The following is a 22510-nucleotide window of genomic DNA, read 5'->3' as shown; positions in this document are numbered from 1 at the left end:
AAACTGTGATTGACCACACACTCCAGCACATTAGGTGGCGGCATGCACCTTTAACGTTGATTTGCGGACCGCTAATATATCACCAGAGAATTATAAAACCAGAGGCGCAACATCGCAAGACTTCTGGGAACGCTTGCGAAACAGACAAACAGACAAGACCGGGGTTTGGGGTTTGAGAAGTCAATGAGAGTTGTTCATTTTCTCGAAATCTAAAGGCACAACCTAGATTCGAGCCAATGTCTTAAGTAGCTGAACATGTTATTACTCCAATCTTGTGAGAGTGACAAACTGACACGTTTGCATTTTCGTCAAAAACAACTTTATATTGATGGAGTGCCTTTTATTTGACAGCCTGCACATGCGCAGTTTGGCGCGAGACGCCCGTGACCTACAAGTGTGATCGGGGATTTCCGTTTTAGCCTATCGTCATTCTGTACTGTCTTTGATAATACTGTGGCTAGTTTTCCGAATAATAAAACGCGTTTTAAAATATTTTTCGCGTGTTATGAATTGGTTGTTTCCGGATGCCGTACAGGAAGTGACATTGCGGATACTTTTGCATTGTGGGATCTGTGTGCTTTCCTCTTGCAATCATGGCGGATGCCTTTGGTGACGATTTGTTCAGCGTGTTTGATGAAGAACAAACAACTTCAACTAAAAAGAAACCCGCGATACCTGAAAAGGGGTATGTATGTTATGGGTTTTCACTCAGTTAGGAAGATTTTCAGTTCAAGTAGTGACATAGACAACTATCAAATGAGAACACGCGCAGACAGCATCATGTCTTACAGTAGCTAACGTTAGACCTCAATGGTAATGCTACAGTATCTAGCTAGCTAAAGCACATTGCCCACGTTTACACCGGCGTTGTATTTGTTTAATCCCAGACCCTTGGTAGTTAGATTGATTTGTGTTTACTACCTAGCTATTGAGAATAAACTCTCGCCACTTTTTATTTGTTGAAAATGTGAAATATGTTAGTGATATAGGATGCAGTCTAGTGAGTCAACTGTTTATCTTACCTGGTACTCCATCCACACACACAAACACAGTTGTCTCAGTCATATGTAGGTATTAGATAGAAGTGGTGGTATTGTCCTGGATTTCATATCTGAGATCATTTTGATTGGCAGGTCTATGTTACTTAGCTCGATGCCATGTAAATTATTTAAATAACAGCCAGATATTGGCGAGGAATGATTCCTACCAACATATGGTGGTCCTCTGTAGCTCAGCTGGTAGAGCACGGCGCTTGTAACGCCAAGGTAGTGGGTTCGATCCCCGGGACCACCCATACACAAAAATGTATGCACGCATGACTGTAAGTCGCTTTGGATAAAAGCGTCTGCTAAATGGCATATTATTATTATATGGGGCTGCAGATAATCTACTTGTTTCTTTCTTAAAGTAACAGTACCGTAAAATATTCTCCCCCATTAGGAAATCAACCAGTAAAAATGGCAAAGGAGGAAAGGACGAGTTCTCTGCAGCCAAGAGTAAGCGGGAAGCAGACAACAACGGGACAGACGAGGTGGTGTTTGGAAAGAAGGCTAAACTGGAGACTGTTTCTACAGAAGAGATCAAGTAAGATTATGACTTTGAACAAGGCTAGATTTGTGGGCAAGGGTGGTCTAAACCGCTGCCTCTGGATTAGCCCAATATTGGACTAAAGGAGCCTAACGTTAGACCAAGGACCTCACATGTTCAGTTTAAATGGCGAATTGGCTCTGGAAGCAAAAAAACCGGCCGAATACTCCATCTAAACGTGAATCAATTCTCAATTGCGGTATGGTTCTTCAAACATAAATACCTTTAAAATCACATCAAATTAATTTCACAATGCAAAATACACACTTACTGGGTACTGTTTTAACCAGTTTTAACACAGTTGCAGCCGACAGTATTTGTTGGTGACAACACGTTTTGTGGCGTCTGTCTTCTGTTTACACACAGGTGTTCAGGGACACAAATAGCTCATTAACACATGTAGTCCACTTTGTCTTTTGTCTGTTTTTCTGTAAAATAGTGCTGTAACATGGCCATGAGGGAACCCTAACCCTCTTCGATATGAAGGATAAGGCCCTTATGCTTCCAAAACCGTACCACAAGCGATGCGTGTTACTGTTCAGACCGAATGTCGGGGCTCTTAACAAAACTCCCCCCTACAGAAGACTCCTTCGTCTGTCCAATTAGATATAGCTACCGCTGCAGCAGGGGTTCTAATCCAGCCCACTGCTATTTCTGCACACTCTATCTTTCATCGCTACCGACTGCCACACTCATTAGAAAAAAAGAACAAAGAAAAATATGACGAGGCTAGATTAGTATTATTGTCTGGTGTTAAGTGTTGTGATTCCTTGTTATAGACACAATTCGCTTCATGACTATATGATCTGCAAAGAAATGTGAATTCTTCTCATTGTTGGTTAATGGATTGAATACTAATGAATGTGTAACTCCCATTTTCAGTCTTGCCGACTGCATGCCCAAGGTGAAGGTGGAGCCGGTTGAGACAGTGGAAGGATGCAATCACGAGGTAAGCGTGCTCACAGGACTTTTGAAATATGAATTTAATGACTTCATTTTTTGTATTCATTTATGAAACCTAGGTAGGCCTATATCCCAAAATTACAACTTGGTTCCCTTTACTGAAAATCTGCTTTCCTTACCTGAACAGGTGGCCCTACCAGCCAATGAGGAGTTCACGCAGTTAAAGCCTCGTGTGGGGAAAGCAGCAAAGGTACTGTAACGGTACATCAGTCCACTGATTGGATAGGGATACTTTGAGAGCACAGTCTGAAACTCATGGCCTTCAACATGGCCTTGTCAAGTGACTCCAGTCCAACCATCTATGTTCCTGCTAACATCAAACTGATCTCTTTTGTAGGAGTACCCCTTCGTTCTGGATCCCTTCCAACGTGAGGCCATTCTGTGTATCGATAACAGCCAGTCAGTGCTTGTGTCTGCCCACACCTCTGCAGGAAAGACTGTCTGTGCAGAGTGAGTTTGATACACTGATACCCTTTTAGTTTTAACACTACAGAGTTTGGCCGAACTAAGCCAAGCTGTAATGTACTGTGCAGCACAGTATGTATCGGGTCAGCAAGATGGTGTGAAAAGGGTATGAGTGTGTTCAGATGTTTTGCGTGTTTGGGATGTGACTGGACTGTATACAGCAGTGTTTTTTAAGAAAACATTTTTTCCATCCAAAACTATTTTCAGTGTAAACTTAAACAACTAAAACCAGATATAAAGTATGTATGCATTTTAAAATAAGATCATCTTTGAGAACTGACAATCACTACATTAAAAGCTAGACACTCAGTGACAATCAAAATGATGCATTCAGGAGTATTTATGTCATGGCCCCCATTTGAATTTGTTCTAATGTTATAGCATAAGCAATTGCAAAATGTCTAGAATTGCAGGAAATTAGCTTTAAAACAGCTAAATTGTCACTGCAGCCAACAGGAGGGCCTCTAAAATGTTCGGTCGGTGACCTCGCCATTGGCCACGCCCCCACCACACACACCACCTAAGACCCATTTTGATTCAGAAAAAAGCCTCTTACTCACTTTCCCTCCCTTCTCCCCTCCCTCCTCCTCCTCATCCAGGTATGCCATAGCTCTAGCTCTGAGGGAGAAGCAGAGGGTCATCTTCACCAGCCCCATCAAAGCCCTGAGTAACCAGAAGTACAGAGAGATGTACGAAGAGTTCCAGGATGTTGGCCTGATGACCGGTGATGTCACCATCAACCCCACTGCCTCCTGCCTCATCATGACTACTGAAGTATGACATTGCAGCGTCCCATTTATAATTACATTATTCTCTCCAACAATCTCTACTGTGTCTTTAGGCTGAGCTAGAATATGACTAAGTTGTACTTACGTTTTTCTCTAGTGATATTAGTATATCTAATTGAATATTATCAAATATATTATGACATATTTCATTTGTTTCTGTGTTTCAGATCCTGAGGAGCATGTTGTACCGAGGGTCAGAGGTCATGAGAGAGGTGGCCTGGGTCATCTTTGATGAGATCCATTACATGAGAGATGCCGAGCGTGGCGTGGTGTGGGAGGAGACCATCATCCTGCTTCCCGACAACGTCCACTATGTCTTCCTGTCCGCCACCATCCCAAACGCCAAGCAGTTCGCTGAATGGATCTGCCACCTCCACAAACAGGTTCATTTTTTTTATTGACTTTTATCAATGTGTATAGGCTACCATGGAGCGACCTTAACCCAACAACTAGAGACCTCGTCAAGGGGTTTGAATCTCTTGGGCTAAGGTGTTGGGTTGACAGTTAAAAGGTCCCAGGTTCATCAAGACCTGGTTGGGACTACCCTACAATGTATTTCCCTTACCCCTGCCCTGTCTAGTGATCAGCTGCCGGTCTCATTCCAATGCCAGATCAACCTCAGTCAGCAGAAGGCAGGGCCACAACATTGGCATCTCCATTTTGAAGGCTGAGAACACACAGCCAAAAATATCCCTTATCTGCTTACATGTGTATCAAGCATCATTTGATTCCATTCAGTTGTTTAACAATCTTCAGGGATTGTGTTGAGGTGCTCATACAATTGACTTGTTCTTGTCTCCTATAAGCATATATTTTTTATTTTACCTGCATAGCCATGCATCAAGCGTAATTGTTTTAATAAAATGGTTTAAAAGAATTTCAGGGATTGTGCTGTTGACTTCCTCCTGTCCCCATGCAGCCCTGTCATGTGGTGTACACAGACTTCCGGCCCACCCCCCTGCAGCACTACATCTTCCCAGCAGGTGGCGACGGACTTCACCTTGTGGTGGATGAGAACGTAAGGAAATTCACAAAGCTAGAGGTTTCTTCTGTCTTGACTCGGACGACAATACATTACATTCTACATTTACGACACAGTGAGATAATGCACACCCTGTCACAGTGGGAATATCCTTAATTCGGTTCCTTGTACAATAATTTGATAGATGTATCAGTAAAGATAATCTAGTGCTGTGTTGAGCATTGCTTGCCTCACTGTGTTGACCTAACAGACCAGGGTTTCCCAAAAGCATCGTAGCACTAAGATAATAATTTTGTCAATTTAGTTTCAATGTAGTTTAAATAATCTTAGTGCTACCTTGCTTTTGGGAAACCCAGCTCAGATAGGTTACAGTGCTGGGAACATACAGAATTCCACGCACTTCATTATTTAGGTTTGGTTTACAATGTCGGTCAGTGACTAAACATGGTGTTAGGTACTAGGCTAAGCATACAATTAGTAGTTTAGAGTATGAACCATTCACACCTCTAGGAATGACCGATGTGTTGAGTAATGGGGCCAGGTGCATAACGTCAAAGATTCTGACTGTTATGATTTGTTATTAGACTGCATCCCACATCACTGACATATTTCATATTTTCAACAAATAAAATGTATATAGAGTTTACTCTCATTAGGTACTAAACACACAAGAATCTCACTGCCAAGGGTCTGTGAATAAAAAATGCTGTAAATAAGTTTTATACTTTACCACACAAGACCCACCTGAGTTGTGTTTAGATCTTAGTCGGTTTGTTATAGAATGTGAAATGAGGCCAGTTTGTCTGCCTGGTCTACTGTAGGGTTAGGTTTGGCTATTGATCCTTTGCTTGTCTTGTCTCCTCAAGGGAGAGTTCAGGGAGGACAACTTCAACACGGCCATGCAGGTGCTGAGAGACACTGGCGACTCTGGAGGCAGCAGCGGGGGGGGCAAATGGGACCCCAAGGGACGCAAAGGAGGGACACGAGGTGTGTGTGATTTAAGACCGATAAACCATGATGTGATTTTAGAATACCACAAGTATTTGTGAGTAGTGTTGTCAGGAGATTGTGACATCTAAATTAGGGTTGCAAAAGGGTTGCTTTTTTTCAGCGTGGTTGTGTTTCTCCTTAGGGCCATCCAACGTGTTTAAGATTGTTAAGATGATCATGGAGAGGAACTTCCAGCCTGTCATCATCTTTAGCTTCAGTAAGAAGGAGTGTGAGGCCTATGCCCTGCAGGTGTCCAAGCTCGACTTCAACACAGGTATAGTTCTCCCCATAGAAATATACAGTATAATAGCCTAACTCTAACGATACTCCCAGGTGTCCAAGCTCGACTTCTATAGCGGTAGCTACTCCTTCAATGAGTGGGATGGGTAACACTGTGTCCTAATTGGAATTCATTAGGGCACACTGTAGCAAAGTGCTTTTCAATGGAAAAGGGGTGTTTCTTATTGGAGAAGTTCAGTTAGTTTATTTTACTGCTGCTCTTTAGTTATTTGCTTTTATTTTCTTTACTTAACAAAATGTAATGTTGTACCTGTTGTATTCGGCACATGTGGCAAATAAAATTTGATTTGATGTACTCCCTCGAAAGGTGGGACATGTCATGAAGTTTGCTACGGGTGTTTTTAATCATTGGCATCACTCAAGTGGCGCAGTGGTCTAAGGCTGTGCCACTAGAGATCCTGGTTCGAATCCGGGCTCTGTCGTAGTCGGCCGCGACCGGTAGACCCATGGGGCGGCGCACAATTGGCCCAGCGTCGTCCAGGGTAGGGGAGGGAATGGCCGGCAGGGATGTAGCTCAGTTGATAGAGCATGGCGTTTGCAACGCCAGGGTTGTGGGTTCGATTCCCACGGGGGGCCAGTATGATTTGTAATTTTTTTTTAAATGTATGCACTCACTTAACTGTACGTCGCTCTGGATAAGAGCGTCTGCTAAATGACTAAAATGTAAATGTAATGAAGTTTGCTAAGGGTGTTTTTAATCATCGGTTTCACTCAAGTCATTCAATGTAATGTTTTCTATTAACTGTACACATAACTCAATGTTCTCTCTCCTCTGCTCTCCTTGGGGGGTGACATACATTGCTAAGTAAACCCACTGATGTGAACACACAGCATGCCACTCAACACTTGACTACACACTTTCTGTGTGCTGGAAATGCATAGCATCTGTCCCAAATAGCACCCTATTCCGTATATAGTGCCATTTCGGACAGACACTAAAAGTAGTGCATTATATAGGGAATGGGGTGCCATTTCAAATGCAGCCATAGATTTGCCACCCAATACTCGACTACACACTCTCTGCAAATAGGTTATGCAGCCTGTGCTGATTCGTTGCATGATGACCCTGAGCAGCAGGATGAATCTGGGCTGCAGATCTAATTGGTTAGACCTAACTGTGAAAAACACCAGTCCGAGTCCGTCCTGCATAGCTTGCGAATCTTCACACTTTTGTGTGTGATTCGATTTAAGTCAGTTACGTGCAACAACACCAAATGCTCTCTTTCCACTGGGCATTATGTGAACAATCTCTTATCGGGGTGATATGAATATGGGTATTGTGCTTTCGCAGCTGTTTTTAGATGTTCACTGATCCACTTCTAGTGAAAAGATGCATTATGGTGTTACTGCCCAGTCAGTCTCAGAGGGAGGAGAGAAGACAGTGTGTTGATAAATATGGAGCAAATTTCTCTTTGCTTGACTGGAGCCAGGCCCTTGGCAACATAGGTTTCTATCTCCCCCAGCCTGACCACAGGCAGATTCTGTTTGTAATGGAATTCACTTCAGCATGTGTTTCAGTTCAGAGCAAATATTTAGACATTGTGCCTTTTCTCTTTCACTTGCAACACACTGACACCGAATCATCTTGTGTAAGATGTTCTATTTACACAAACAATCTGACTAAGCCGTACATATACAATGTGGGATTTATACTGAAGATTTTATGAGAACTCCTCGAGACCATTCTAGACAGTGCTAGTGCTCTCCTCTGCTGTCGTTCCAAAGAGTGACGTGGCTATATTATGGAACGTCAAATACTTTTTGTTTTCCATTTGCTCTTTTCTGAACCATTTTTGAAATAAGCAGCAGCACTGTTGTGGGCTAAGACGTAGTTTCGTATTAGTAGTATTTATAGAAACAGAGCTGCTGGCCTGTTTTCAGGTTTAGGCTAGCTATTACAGTGGGGAAAAAAAGTATTTAGTCAGCCACCAATTGTGCAAGTTCTCCCACTTAAAAAGATGAGAGAGGCCTGTAATATTCATCATAAGTACACGTCAACTATGACAGACAAAATGAGAATTTTTCTCTCCAGAAAATCACATTGTAGGATTATTTATGAATTTATTTGCAAATTATGGTGGAAAATAAGTATTTAGTCAATAACAAAAGTTTCTCAATACTTTGTTATATACCCTTTGTTGGCAATGACACAGGTCAAACATTTTCTGTAAGTCTTCACAAGGTTTTCACACACTGTTGCTGGTATTTTGGCCCATTCCTCCATGCAGATCTCCTCTAGAGCAGTGATGTTTTGGGGCTGTCGCTGGGCAACACAGACTTTCAACTCCCTCCTATGGGGTTGAGATCTGGAGACTGGCTAGGCCACTCCAGGACCTTGAAATGCTTCTTAAGAAGCCACTCCTTCGTTGCTCGGGCGGTGTGTTTGGGATCATTGTCATGCTGAAAGACCCAGCCACGTTTCATCTTCAATGCCCTTGCTGATGGAAGGAGGTTTTCACTCAAAATCTCACGATACATGGCCCCATTCATTCTTTCCTTTACACGGATCAGTCGTCCTGGTCCCTTTGCAGAAAAACAGCCCCAAAGCATGATGTTTCCACCCCCATGCTTCACAGTAGGTATGGTGTTCTTTGGATGCAACTCAGCATTCTTTGTCCTCCAAACACGACGAGTTGAGTTTTTACCAAAAAGTTCTATTTTGGTTTCATCTGACCATATGACATTCTCCCAATCCTCTTCTGGATCATCCAAATGCACTCTAGCAAACTTCAGACGGGCCTGGACATGTACTGGCTTAAGCAGGGGGACACGTCTGGCACTGCAGGATTTGAGTCCCTGGCGGCGTAGTGTGTTACTGATGGTAGGCTTTGTTACTTTGGTCCCAGCTCTCTGCAGGTCATTCACTAGGGCCCACCGTGTGGTTCTGGGATTTTTGCTCACCGTTCTTGTGATCATTTTGACCCCACGGGGTGAGATCTTGGCAAAGGAGAAATGCTCACTAACAGGGATGTAAACAAATTTGTTCACAAAATTAGAGGAATAAGCTTTTTGTGCGTATGGACTCAGGAGAGGCGATGGTCGAGAGCCATGTGTCCTCCAAAACACGACCCTGCTTCTTGACACACTGCTCGCTTAACTCAGAAGCCATCCGCACCAATGTGTCAGAGGAAACACTGTACACCTGGCGACCTAGTCAGCTTGCAGGCGCTCGGCCCGCCACAAGGAGTCGCTAGAGCGCGATGGGCCAAGGACATCCTGGCCAGCCAAACCCTCCCCTAACCCGGATGACGCTGGGCCAATTGTGCGCCGCCTCATGGGTCTCCCGGTCACGGCAGGATGTGACTCAGCCTGGGATTGAACGTAGGTCTGTAGTGACGCCTCAAGCACTGCGAGGCAGTGTCTTAGACTGCTGTGCCACTCGGGAGGCCACTGAGTTTATATTTTTGTTCAGTATGTAATGGTTATCATCTGATAGTCACACTGTTAAATAAATAGTATATCACTTGACCAGGCTGCCAAGAGCATCAGACAGACGGGCTTTATAATAAATGGTAATACGTTTCTGGTGCTGACCTGGTTACTATCTACAGTACCAGTCAAAAGTTTGGACACCTACTCATTCAATGGTTTTTCTTTATTTTTGTTCTATTGTATAATAATAGTGAAGACATCAAAACTATGAAATAACACATATGGAATAATGTAACCAAAAAAGTGTTAAACAAATCAAAATATATTTTATATTTGAGATTCTTCAAATAGCCACCCTTTGCCTTGATGACAGCTTTGCACACTCTTGGCATTCTCTCAACCAGCTTCATGAGGTAGTCACCTGGAATGCATTTCAATTAACAGATGTGCCTTATTAAAAGTTAAATTGTGGAATTTCTTTCCTTCTTAATGCGTTTGAGCCAATCAGTTGTGTTGTGACAAGGTAGGGGTTGTATACAGAAGATAGCCCTATTTGGTAAAAGACCAAGTCCATATTATGGCAAGAACAGCTCAAATAAGCAAAGAGAAACGACAGTCCATCATTACTTTAAGACATGAAGGTCAGTCAATCTGGAAAATTTCAAGAACTTTGAAAGTTTCTTCAAGTGCAGTTGCAAAAACCATCAAGCGCTATGATGAAACTGGCTCTCATGAGAACCGCCACAGGAATGGAAGACCCAGAGTTACCTCTGCTGCAGAGGATAAGTTAATTGGTTACCAGCCTCAGAAATTGCATCCTAAATAAATGCTTCACAGAGTTCAAGTAACAGACACATCTCAACATCAACTGTTCAGAGGAGACTGTGTGAATCAGGCCTTGATGGTCGAATTGCTGCAAAGAAATCACTACTAAAGGACACCAATAACAAAAAAACTTGCTTGGGCCAAGAAACACGAGCAATGGACATTAGACCGGTGGATTTTTGGTTTCAACCACCGTGTCTTTGTGAGACGCAGAGTAGGTGAACGGATGATCTCCGGATGTGTGGTTCCCACCGTGAAGCATGGAGATGGTGTGGGGGTGCTTTGCTGGTGACACTGTCTGTGATTTATTTAGAATTCAAGGCACACTTAACCAGCATGGCTACCACAGCATTCTGCAGCGATACGCCATCCCATCTGGTTTGCGCTTAGTGGGACTATCGTTTGTTTTTCAACAGGACAATGACCCAACACACCTCCAGGCTGTGTAAGGGCTATTTGACCAATAAGGAGAGTGATGGAGTGCTGCATCAGATGACCTGGCCTCCACAATCACCCGACCTTAACCCAATTGAGATGGTTTGGGATGAGTCGGACGCAGAGTGAAGGAAAAGCAGCCAACTCCTTCAAGACTGTTGGAAAAGCATTCCAGGTGAAGCTGGTTGAGAGAATGCCAAGAGTGTGCATCAAGGCAAAGGGTGGCTATTTGAATAATCTCAAATATAACATTTATTTTGATTTAACACTTTTTTGGTTACTACATGATTCCATATGTGTTATTTCATAGTTTTGATGTCTTCACTATTATTCTACAATGTAGAAAATAGTAAAAATAAAGAAAAACCCTTGAATGAGTAGGTGTGTCCAAACCTTTGACTGGTACTGTACAGTGGGGGGAAAAGTATTTAGTCAGCCACCAATTGTGCAAGTTCTCCCACTTAAAAAGATGAGAGAGGCCTGTAATTTTCATCATAGGTACACGTCAACTATGACAGACAAAATGAGTATTTTTTCCAGAAAATGACATTGTAGGATTTTTTATGAATTTATTTGCAAATTATGGTGGAAAATAAGTACTTGGTCAATAACAAAAGTTTCTCTACTTTGTTATATACCCTTTGTTGGCAATGACACAGGTCAAACGTTTTCTGTAAGTCTTCAAGGTTTTCACACACTGTTGCTGGTATTTTGGCCCATTCCTCCATGCAGATCTCCTCTAGAGCAGTGATGTTTTGGGGCTGTCGCTGGGCAACACGGACTTCCAACTCCCTCCAAAGATTTTCTATGGGGTTGAGATCTGGAGACTGGCTAGGCCACTCCAGGACCTTGAAATGCTTCTTATGAAGCCATTCCTTCGTTGCCCGGGCGGTGTGTTTGGGATCATTGTCATGCTGAAAGACCCAGCCACGTTTCATCTTCAATGCCCTTGCTGATGGAAGGAGGTTTTCACTCAAAATCTCACGATACATGGCCCCATTCATTCTTTCCTTTACCGGATCAGTCGTCCTGGTCCCTTTGCAGAAAAACAGCCCCCAAAGCATGATGTTTCCACCCCCATGCTTCACAGTAGGTATGGTGTTCTTTGGATGCAACTCAGCATTCTTTGTCCTCCAAACACGACGAGTTGAGTTTTTACCAAAAAGTTCTATTTTGGTTTCATCTGACCATATGACATTCTCCCAATCCTCTTCTGGATCATCCAAATGCACTCTAGCAAACTTCAGACGGGCCTGGACATGTACTGGCTTAAGCAGGGGGACACGTCTGGCACTGCAGGATTTGAGTCCCTGGCGGCGTAGTGTGTTACTGATGGTAGACTTTGTTACTTTGGTCCCAGCTCTCTGCAGGTCATTCACTAGGTCCCCCCATGTGGTTCTGGGATTTTTGCTCACCGTTCTTGTGATCATTTTGACTCACCCACGGGGTGAGATCTTGCGTGGAGCCCCAGATCTAGGGAGATTATCAGTGGTCTTGTATGTCTTCCATTTCCTAATAATTGCTCCCACAGTTGATTTCTTCAAACCAAGCTGCTTACCTATTGCAGATTCAGTCTTCCCAGTCTGGTGCACGTCTACAATTTTGTTTCTGGTGTCCTTTGACAGCTCTTTGGTCTTGGCCATAGTGGAGTTTGGAGTGTGACTGTTTGAGGTTGTGGACAGGTGTCTTTTTATACTGATAACAAGTTCAAACAGGTGCCATTAATACAGGTAACGAGTGGAGGACAGAGGAGCCTCTTAAAGAAGTTGTTACAGGTCTGTGAGAGCCAGAAATCTTGCTTGTTTGTAGGTGACCAAATACTAATTTTCCACCATAATTTTCAAATAAATAAATTAAAAATCCTACAATGTGATTTTCTGGTAAAAAGTTTCTCAAATTGTCTGTCATAGTTGACGTGTACCTATGATGAAAATTACAGGCCTCTCATCTTTTGAAGTGGGAGAACTTGCACAATTGGTGGCTGACTAAATACTTTTTTTCCCCCACTGTATATAGCGGTGTGACTATCGCTAGTGCTGGTGTGGTCATGCTGACCGCTAGCTCTGTAACACTATACAGGCTCCTCTTGTGCTGATGGTCGCGTAGCAGTTATGTGGTTGTGTGTTTAGAGTTTAACGTGAGTGTTTCTGTTTTGAGGCCTCAGAGCCAAAACAGCCTGCTCTGGCTGTGGTTTGTCTGCTTGCTCTCTTGTTCTGTCATTCTGTCCATGTGTTTTTACTGCTGCCCTGAGACTGTCCTCACTTCTCAGGGAGCTGCGGGCAGTGGCACAGCCGTACTACGGGCACTTACAGCAATACCCTGAGGAACCATTACTCAACTAGAGAGCCAGCCGTGGTTAGGCGTACATCTGTGACAGGCAGTTGGTGGAGGGTGAGGAGAGGCACACTATCTGATGCACATTGGCTTACACCAAACTCATTTCATTGAGGGTAGTGTCTGCTTGTTTTATATCCTTTCAATTTGTGTCCAATTAACACCTAGACAACCAGGTGAGGGGAGTTAATACAAATGAGTGTCCTTGATTGATCAATTAAGTACAAGGGAGGCGTGAACGTGCACACACAGCCCTCCATGGAATGAGTTTGACGCCTGTGGCTTAGTCTTTGTGGTGTGGAATATATGTAAATATTTAAGGGTTATCAGATCTGCGTCAGACCTACAAAGCGTCCACGATTCACACAGAATGGGGCTTAATTACGCATCTCTTTCTCAATCGACTTCTATTACACCGTCGACTTCTATTGCATCCAGGCTCTGTCGCAGCCGGCCGCGACCGGGAGACTCATGGGCGGCGCACAATTGGCCCAGCGTCGTCCAGGGTAGGGGAGGGAATGGCCGGCAGGGATGTAGCTCAGTTGATAGAGCATGGCATTTGCAACGCCAGGGTTGCGGGTTCGATTCCCACGGGGGGCCAGTATAAAAAAAGATGTATTCACTAACTGTAAGTCGCTCTGGATAAGAGCGTCTGCTAAATGACTAAAATGTAAATGTAATGGTTGAGAAGCCAAGACTTACTCTTATCACATCCAAACTACTTTCTTTATCTTCCAATGACATAGGATCCACCAGTCTATCAAACAGTACATTTCTGTACTTTTACAAAGTATTCAACATTGGCCTCAGACAGAACAAAACACACTCCCTGCTCTGTCAGAAGGATAATGTTTAGCTTTAGTGACTCCACTCCATTGGTCAGGTGGCAGAAGGCACACGATACAAGTCTGATTGTTAAGTAAATGTGTAAATGAATATCTAAATCTGTTCCATTTTTTTCCAGATGAGGAAAAGAAGCTTGTGGAGGAGGTGTTCAACAATGCTGTAGACTGTCTGTCAGACGACGACAAGAAGCTGCCTCAGGTGAGTACTTCTCATAGATTTATTTGAAAATATGCTGAACAAAAATATGAATGCAACATACAATTTCAACGATTTTACTGAGTTAAAGTTCATATAAGGAAATCAGTCAATTGAAATGAATTAATTAGGCCCTAATCTATGGATTTCACATGAATGGGCAGGGGCGCAGCCATGGATGGGCCTGGGAGGGCATAGGCCCACTCACTTGGGAGCCAGGCCCACGCACTGAGGAGCCAGGCCCAGCCTATCAAAATGTGTTTTCCCCCACAAAAAGGCTTTATTACAGACAGAAATACTCCGCAGTTTCACCAGCTGTCCTGGTGGCTGGTCTCAGACGATCCCGCAGGTGAAGAAGCCAGATGTGGCGGTCCTGGGCTGGCGTGGTTACATGTGGTCTGCGGTTGTGAGGCCGGTTGGACGTATGGCCAAATTCTCTAAAATGACGTTGGAGGTGGCTTATGGTAGACAAATGAACATTCAATTCTCTGGCAACAGCTCTGGTGGACATTCCTGCAGTCAGCATTCCAACTGCATGCGCCCTCAACTTGAGACATCTGTGGTATTGTGTTGTGTGACACAACTGCACATTTTAGTGGCCTTTTATTGTCCCCAGCACAAGGTGCACCTGTGTAATGATCATGCTGTTTAATCAGCTTCTTGATGTGCCTGTCAGGTGGATGGATTATCTTGGCAGAGGAGAAATGTTCACTAACAGGGATGTAAACACATTTGTGCACAACAGTTGAGAGAAATAAGCTTTTTATGCATATGTAAAATGTATCTGTGATCTTTTATTTCAGCTCATGAAACATGGGACCAACACTTTGGATGTTGCGTTTATGTTTTTGTTCAGTATACATATAGCCACTTCAGCCAGAGGCAACATATTAAGGATTACCACAGCAAAGCTCAAATAAAATAAAATACAATTTTGTTTGTCACATGCAACAGGTGACACAACCTTACAGTGAAATACTTACTTACAAGCCCTTAACCAACAATGTAGTTTTAAGAAAAATAACTTAAAAATTAAAGAGCAGCAATAAAATAACAGTAGCGAGGGGGTACCGGTACAGAGTCAATGTGCGGGGGCACAGGTTAGTCAACGTAATTGAGGTAATATGTACATGTAGGTAGAGGTAAACGAATTGCAAAAATCTCTGAAGCTGGAGACACTTATCTCCCTCACTAACTTTAAGCATCAGTTGTCAGAGCAGCTTACCGATCACTGCACCTGTACACAGCCCATCTGAAATTAGCCCACCCAACTACCTCATCCCCATATTGTTATTTATTTTGCTCATTTGCAACCCAGTATCTCTATTTGCACATCATCTCTTGCACATCTATCATTCCAGTGTTAATACTAATTGTAATTATTTTGCACTATGGCCTATTTATTGCCTTACCTCCATAACTTGCTACATTTGCACACACTGTATATATATTTTCTGTTGTATTTTTGACTTCGTTTTGTTTTACCCCATATGTAACTCTGTTTTTATCGCACTGCTTTGCTTTATCTTGGCCAGGTCGCAGGTTAAATAAAGGTGAAATAAAAAGTGCATAGATAATAAACAGAGTAGCAGCAGCGTCATTTTGGTGGTCCTCATACTCTGGTTAGTTGAATGTGACGGTACACCTGGGGTCTTATCCCCACATTGACTGTTCACACACACAGAGAGAAAGCAGCCTGATTTGCTTGTTTGGAATAAGGGCTGTTGTCACTTAAATCAGTGATTTGGTAGCCTTCTTCTGGCGCCTTGTAAGCCATTAAATACGTTCCCCATTTCCTTCAGCGACCTTTTATGGACTAAGCTCTCATCACGCTAAGCTTTTAACTGCTGTGAAGCGTCACTATTTCATACACGCCTCAACCATTTTATACGCACAACGCAATGTCAATAGAGGCACCAGGAATGCGTCTCCCATCGCGTTGAACGCCACTAATAAAGAAGTCTGTGAAAATTGGGTCTCCTTGCTGTTTGTGGTTGTCTGTGAATATCATAACCACACCACTTAAGCCACAGCAAAGAGCAACCTGAATATGAGAGCTTGTTCTGAAATGGCTCCGCTCAGTGACATGGTGAGGTATTTTGGATGTTCTAAAAGTCGTCTTTTAAGAGGGCGCTGTAAAAGTTTCCACTCTTTCTTTGTGGCTCCCGCTGGTGGCACACACACAGTGTTTTCGTTTCCCTTAATGCCGTATGTTCATGCTGTATTGGATTTGTTCTCCTGTGCAGTTGTTTCTCATAGTGTAGTTTCATTAGACTCAGCGGTGGGCGTTGGTGTGTTGTGTAGTACAGGTGTAAGGAGAAGGCTGCTACGCTATGAAAGCCGGCTCAGCAGGCTTGTTAATGGTCACAAGCATGTGTGATCGTGGCTCTGCTAGGGTCAGAGGAGGACAGACACATTATTTCTATTGTCCGTGAGATGGATGGCTGGCTCATGCTAGTGTGAGCAGTTTTTGTATACATTTGATCTGACTTGATTGTTGTATAGCTTCACTTTGATTTATATTGTAGTTTGTGCCAGCTTTGGCTTTGTTGTGCTGTCTTTGGCATATCTTTGTGCTATCTTTGACAAGAAATGTGTTATTAATCAAATGTCTGATTATTCTTGCTATGTGTTTCCAGGTGGAGCACGTCCTGCCTCTACTGAAGAGGGGTATAGGTATTCATCATGGAGGACTGCTCCCCATCCTAAAGGAAACCATCGAGATCCTGTTCTCTGAGGGGCTACTCAAGGTAGTCTGGAACTCACCTGGATCTCACTTTGAATTATACCAACTGTTGTCATTCACTAGTTACCCTTTTCACACTATGGCTCTGACCCCAACCATTCTGTGCTGGCTCGGATATTGTCCTTTCCAGCACGGTTCCAGCAACTATTATGGCCAGTACAGCTCTGCTCATCTCAGCTCGGTAGTGTGAAAAGGCTGTAACCCGAAGGCCTTCCTTTGTGTTTCAATAGGAGTGAGTGTGCTAAATGTGACATTATCCTCTCTCCACAGGCCTTGTTCGCCACGGAGACCTTTGCCATGGGCATCAACATGCCCGCCCGCACCGTCCTGTTCACCAGCGCACGCAAGTTTGACGGCAAAGACTTCCGCTGGGTAACACTCCTTTTAAAAAGTCTACTGTTACTTACTTAGCTACTACTTAATCATTAGGGATTTAAAGATTCACATATATGCATCGGTCCTGGTTATTAGGGTTATGAGTGCATCGGTCCTCGGGACCCCAAACCGTCGGTTAGGAAATCGCTGGTCAAAGCCAGAGAAGAAGAGAAGCTCACTCTGAGTCGGTCAACTTTCAAACGGTCTAAACCAGGGGTGTCAAAGTCAAATGGACGGAGGGCCAAATAAAAAATTTAGCTACAAGCCGAGGGCCGGACTGTTCGAATGTTCATTGAAAATTTTTTAAATGACGCATATAGTCTAGTGAACCTAATTGAACCTACTGAAAACCTAACAAATATATTCCAATATGATCAGATAAATAAAGCAATATTTTCTTATGGCTCTGTCAGTAATCTTTAATTTTCAACAGACACAAAAGACAAATTTCCTTTATATAAAAATCCCCATAACATGAACATTAAATGAAAGAAACCGGTATTCAAGGCACCATCAGTAGCCTATATTTTCTATTTTAGCAAAAGTGGGCTAAATTTACTTCAAAGAAAAAAACAATAATAGCAATTTTCTATCATCCACTCAACTGAAATATTTTTAAAATATAATTGGATTGAAATACAATAAAATAAAGTGCAAAAATCTATTAATCAAAAACAACACTTTGTTTAAGGAGAAGTAACATGCAGTGAAAACAAATATTAAACTTTAACTTTTAAACTTGAACTGAGTAAAAACTCTAAATATGTGATTGCACAGTAATGTTCACTTGTTTGAGGTTGAGGGTGATACTTGGTGGTGTCCCATCTTTTCCACAAGTTCATCAATGTTCGGGGTAAGGCTCTGAGCTGAGGAAATCCTCAGAATTGAGTGGAGGTGTTCAGCACTACCTACTCAGTAAATGGCCGGGCTGATTTAGCGATCTCTTCTGCCAAAATAAAACTGGCCTTGACAGCAGCCTGGCCTTGTGATTTGGCTTTTTGAACAGAGCCTGTCGAGATTTGAGGCCTCGTTTTAATTCCTCTGCCTTTTGTAGCCTTTGTTCCATGTCCATATTCTTGTTTTTGTCCGCGTGTTTCGTTTCATAATGTCGTCTCAGATTATACTCTTTCAGTACCGCCACACTTTCTCCACACAGAAGACACACAGGTTTTCCAGCTACCTCCGTGAACATATACTCCGACTCCCACCTTGTTTGAAACCCCGGTTCTCAGTGTCCACCTTCCGTTTTGCCATTTTTGATGGGTATCTGAAAGTTAATTTTACTGTGATGCTGACGACTGCTGTGCCAATAAATATTGAAATGAAGCAGCCTACTGCTCGGTGCGTCACCGTTGCATTGTGGGAAATGTAGTATTGGTGCGTGTAAAAGATCTGCGGGCTGCCGGCTTGCTGCGGTCTGCGGGCCGGTTCTAATAATAAATCAAGATCATCCCAGGGGCCGTAAAAAACCTTCTCGCGGGCCGGATGTGGCCCGCGGGCCTTGACTCTGACATATGTGGTCTAAACCATTCGATTATAAGATGGGGTGAAATCCAAACTTGTGCTATATAGTCATTGACTATGTCATAGCACATTTTTAAAGATGCATATTGATACATTACACTTTTAATCTGCAAAAATGACAAATTAATTAGCGGGAGATGTCAGATCAAAAGTGTGTGTGTGTGGGGGGGGGCATCAGCAGCAGATGTATTTTTTATTATTATTATTTTAGCAGATTTGAATTTAGAATGGAAAATGTTAGTGCATCGAATCATATTGAACCGAATCTCATCGATCCTCTAATCAAACCGAATTACACTGAATCGGTTCAAACTAAAACGTATTGTTCCTGTATCGTATCGGAGCCCATGTATGTAGATATGTATCAAATGGTTTTTGAAAGGGAAAGATGCACACCCCTATTAATAATCTTAGTTCATGGAGGAACATAGGACCTGTACATAGTGCACTGTACTGTCGTCGTATTCCCCCTCCAGTCAATGAAGTGTCCAGTTGATCTTCCAATATTCCCAATCTGTCCTGTTTAACTGGCTAAATCCAGGACTGTGATTGTGCCACGTTAGTAAAGACAGGGTCATATCATTTGTCAGTGACTGACTGACTCCTCATGGGGACATTTTATTCATTACACAGTTTCATCTAGGGCTTTATCAACATTTTAAGCTAAACATTATGATCCGTTGTGTCAGCCTCATTACTTAAATGTTTTTTGATGCTAGTGGTTGTATTAATTTGGGATCTATCGCATCCCACAACTGTCACAGACTATGTTTGTAATATTTATTTCTCGCACAGAATAGAATACAATGTGGGATAGTAGATGGACATAGGGTTTTACTGTTTGTTAGGCCTACTCATCTTGTTGGCTGATAAAGTAAATGTGGACAGTTCTTAATTTTTTCTGTATGTGCCTCGCAATTTGATAAGAACGCATGCAGTTGCGTCCCCGATGTATCCATCTTCACTTGTAGCCTGTGAAAAAGACCCGATCATGTGACGGAGAGCCATGTGAGAGAGATGTGCTCCCAGTGCTCCCGGTGCGCCCAGCCGGGAGAAGGGAATTATGATTATTATATTCAGCCCAAGGGCACAACGGCCACTGGCTGCAAAAGGCATGGATTTTTTTTACGTTTGTGTGGCATTACGGCCACACAAAGGTGATGCTGCAGGGAAATTCGAGGCATTATCAAGTGCTTGTCAAATTGTGAATGAGCGACTGATGAAGTGTGTACAGCCTGCGCAAAAACAAAGCAGAGCTCATGCCTTTCATGCAACTTTTCAAATCATCATTAGTCTCATCATGCAGCCTTAGAATGTATTAAAAATCTAAACATATAGCCCAGCGTTTGTATCACAGCTAAAGTTACATAAATAACTAAATTAAGTGTATAGGAATACTTGTTTCTTTGTTAACCACTCAACACAAAATAGCCGCATGTGCACACACCCTCAAATACTTTGGAGAAAATATCCTTTCTATTTTATTCAGCTATGTTCAATTGTTTTCTTCATACTATAAAATAATGCCACGGAATTCTAAGCAAATCTTGTCTGCTAAATGAACTAGTGTAGCCCACAGCCATATGGCATAGCCAGATCAGGGCCTAACATAAGGCAACCTCAGAGTATCCTATTCTGTTCTTCTGAAATAGACTAGATTTTCTTCATATAATGTTTCTTTAGACCTGTCTAAAATAAATAATGGATTTATTGTGGTGGATTTATTAGACTTTTTTAAATGTAGACGTTCCAATGGTCTGCATCAGTGGCTTGTAGGCTATGCGTGGAAGCCAGGAGATGCAAAATGTGTTTATGTTAATTAGCGGTTGATTACCGTGAGACCGGCAGTTATTTGCTTGACAATCACCGGCTGACAAAATTTCATGACCGCCACAGCCCTAGTTTCATCACTCCCTGGAATGATTAATAGCCATCATTAGGTTTGGATAAACACAATACAGATGTCTCTATCTGAGTAATCCCTGCTATGTTGTAACCAGACTGACGGATGAACCAAGGGTTGATGTAGTGCAGAGTTCTCTCTTTCTGTCTCTGTCTGACTGACTCCTCATCTTGAGGCTTCCTCATCATTTCCGCTGTGTGTGATGCCTTTATAAAGCCATGGCGGGAGCCAGTGAGGCTCTGATGTAAGATAAACAGCCACGTATTGTTTATGTGTGGAGCTGGGTGCCACAGGGACGGTCGTGAATCAAGCTGTTTGGAATAAAAGGGCTAGATTATTACCCCTTTGGCTCGGGGATGGGGAGAGAGAGAGAGGGAGAGAAGAGCGATTTGCTAGATAGAAAGAGGAGCGGAAAGAGAGAGGTGGAGGAAAGAGAGAAGGGAAGCGGCTGTCCAAGAGGCTCGCGAGGAACATCTGGTGTGGGAGAACTGATGCCAGAACACCACGCATGCAGTCAAGGCCTTACCCTCCCCCTCTCGCTCCATCCCTCCCTCCCTCACAAAGCAAAAGGGAGAGATCCAGGGCCCCTTCACGGGGTGACTGCCCCTTCTTAGCTCCTCTCTCGCTCTGTCATGGTGTGTGTGCGTCTCTCAGAGATTTAAGGAGAGAGTACAACCCCGTGCCAGTGTTAAAATCAGGACCAAATGTTGTAGTGCACCAACAATGCCCAAGAGATTAGGCTTGAATCTGCTTGACAAAGGCATGAACGGAACTGTTTGGATTTGCTAGTTCGTGGCAGAGTTTGTAATGTTTATAAGTCAGACACCAAATGGAATCTGGTGATTAATCAGGGCCATGTGTGGCAGGCAGCGTTAGTAAAGCAGAGGGTTTAAAAGCCAAGTGGCCGTTCCAGCTCTTCTCCATGTTGATGTTCTGAAGAGGTGTTGGTGCACGTTGCAACTAGCGCTGGCACAATTACCGTATAGCCTACGGTTATTTTTACTATTTTCTACATTGTGGAATAATAGTGAAGACATCAAAACTATGAAATAACACATATGGAATCATGTAGTAAAAAGTGTTAAACAAATCAAAATATATTTTAGATTCTTCAAAGTAGCCACCCTTTGCCTTGATGACAGCTTTGTACACACACAATCCATGTCTCAGTTCTCTCAAGGCTTAAAAATCCTTCTTTAACATGTCTCCTCCCCTTCATCTACACTAAACAATCTAGCTTTAGGAACAAACCCCCGCTCAATGTTCTGGCTCATATTTGTTTCAGAAGAATGCATTTGACCTCTAAAAGAGAATCGTCATTGTTTGAGTAAATTTATCTGATTCAGTACACATTTCTAATGACGATTAGGCCAAATAGTTTGCCTTCTGTCATTGATACTAGCTAGCTACACACTTCCAAACTACTTCTCCCACACAAAACATGTCCATGCCTGTGTGAATATTGACGTGGCTGCTATTTGAGTGTGTGTCTGTGAGCGAGCAAGCCTGTGTGTTTGAAAGATGTGACTATTATTAGTGACAATGTTAATGTGTTGTGCTCTGCTCTCTTTCGCGCTCTCTCTCTCTGTTAGATCACGTCTGGCGAGTACATCCAGATGTCAGGTCGAGCTGGCAGGAGAGGGATGGACGAGAGGGGTATCGTCATCTTCATGGTGGATGAAAAGATGAGCCCTGCAGTGGGGAAACAGCTGCTTAAGGTACTGACTAAACACACACTGCACGCTGTGGCTTTAAAAAGCAGCTGTGTGTCATTTTCATACAGATGGATCATCCTCATAACTTTTCTCCCATGTGTGTACGTACAGTATGTCAATAGACACATGAATGATTGGGATGCCTGCAGGGTTTGCATTGATCTG

At 43.0% G+C, this 22510-nt stretch overlaps 1 protein-coding gene across 1 annotated transcript in view; it reads left to right on the top strand.

Annotated features, from left to right (window-relative positions):
- Positions 1-559: 559 nt before the first annotated feature.
- The window catches only part of LOC121582834 (exosome RNA helicase MTR4), a 53688-nt gene continuing 31737 nt past the window's right edge, over positions 560-22510 (top strand). Inside the window, exons 1-14 of the mRNA XM_041898968.2 lie at positions 560-685; positions 1441-1584; positions 2470-2536; positions 2678-2740; positions 2888-3000; positions 3615-3789; positions 3971-4186; positions 4723-4821; positions 5652-5772; positions 5918-6049; positions 14006-14085; positions 16722-16832; positions 17099-17200; positions 22223-22348. Coding sequence (XP_041754902.2) covers positions 594-685; positions 1441-1584; positions 2470-2536; positions 2678-2740; positions 2888-3000; positions 3615-3789; positions 3971-4186; positions 4723-4821; positions 5652-5772; positions 5918-6049; positions 14006-14085; positions 16722-16832; positions 17099-17200; positions 22223-22348 — 1641 coding nt within the window. The 5' untranslated portion in view covers positions 560-593. The remainder of the gene's footprint in view (positions 686-1440; positions 1585-2469; positions 2537-2677; positions 2741-2887; positions 3001-3614; positions 3790-3970; positions 4187-4722; positions 4822-5651; positions 5773-5917; positions 6050-14005; positions 14086-16721; positions 16833-17098; positions 17201-22222; positions 22349-22510) is intronic.

Source organism: Coregonus clupeaformis, chromosome 15, assembly GCF_020615455.1.
Source record: "Coregonus clupeaformis isolate EN_2021a chromosome 15, ASM2061545v1, whole genome shotgun sequence".
Lineage (NCBI taxonomy): Eukaryota > Metazoa > Chordata > Actinopteri > Salmoniformes > Salmonidae > Coregonus > Coregonus clupeaformis.
The sequence above is the reverse complement of the archived record's forward strand: the minus strand, read 5'-3'. Positions and strand labels throughout refer to the sequence as shown.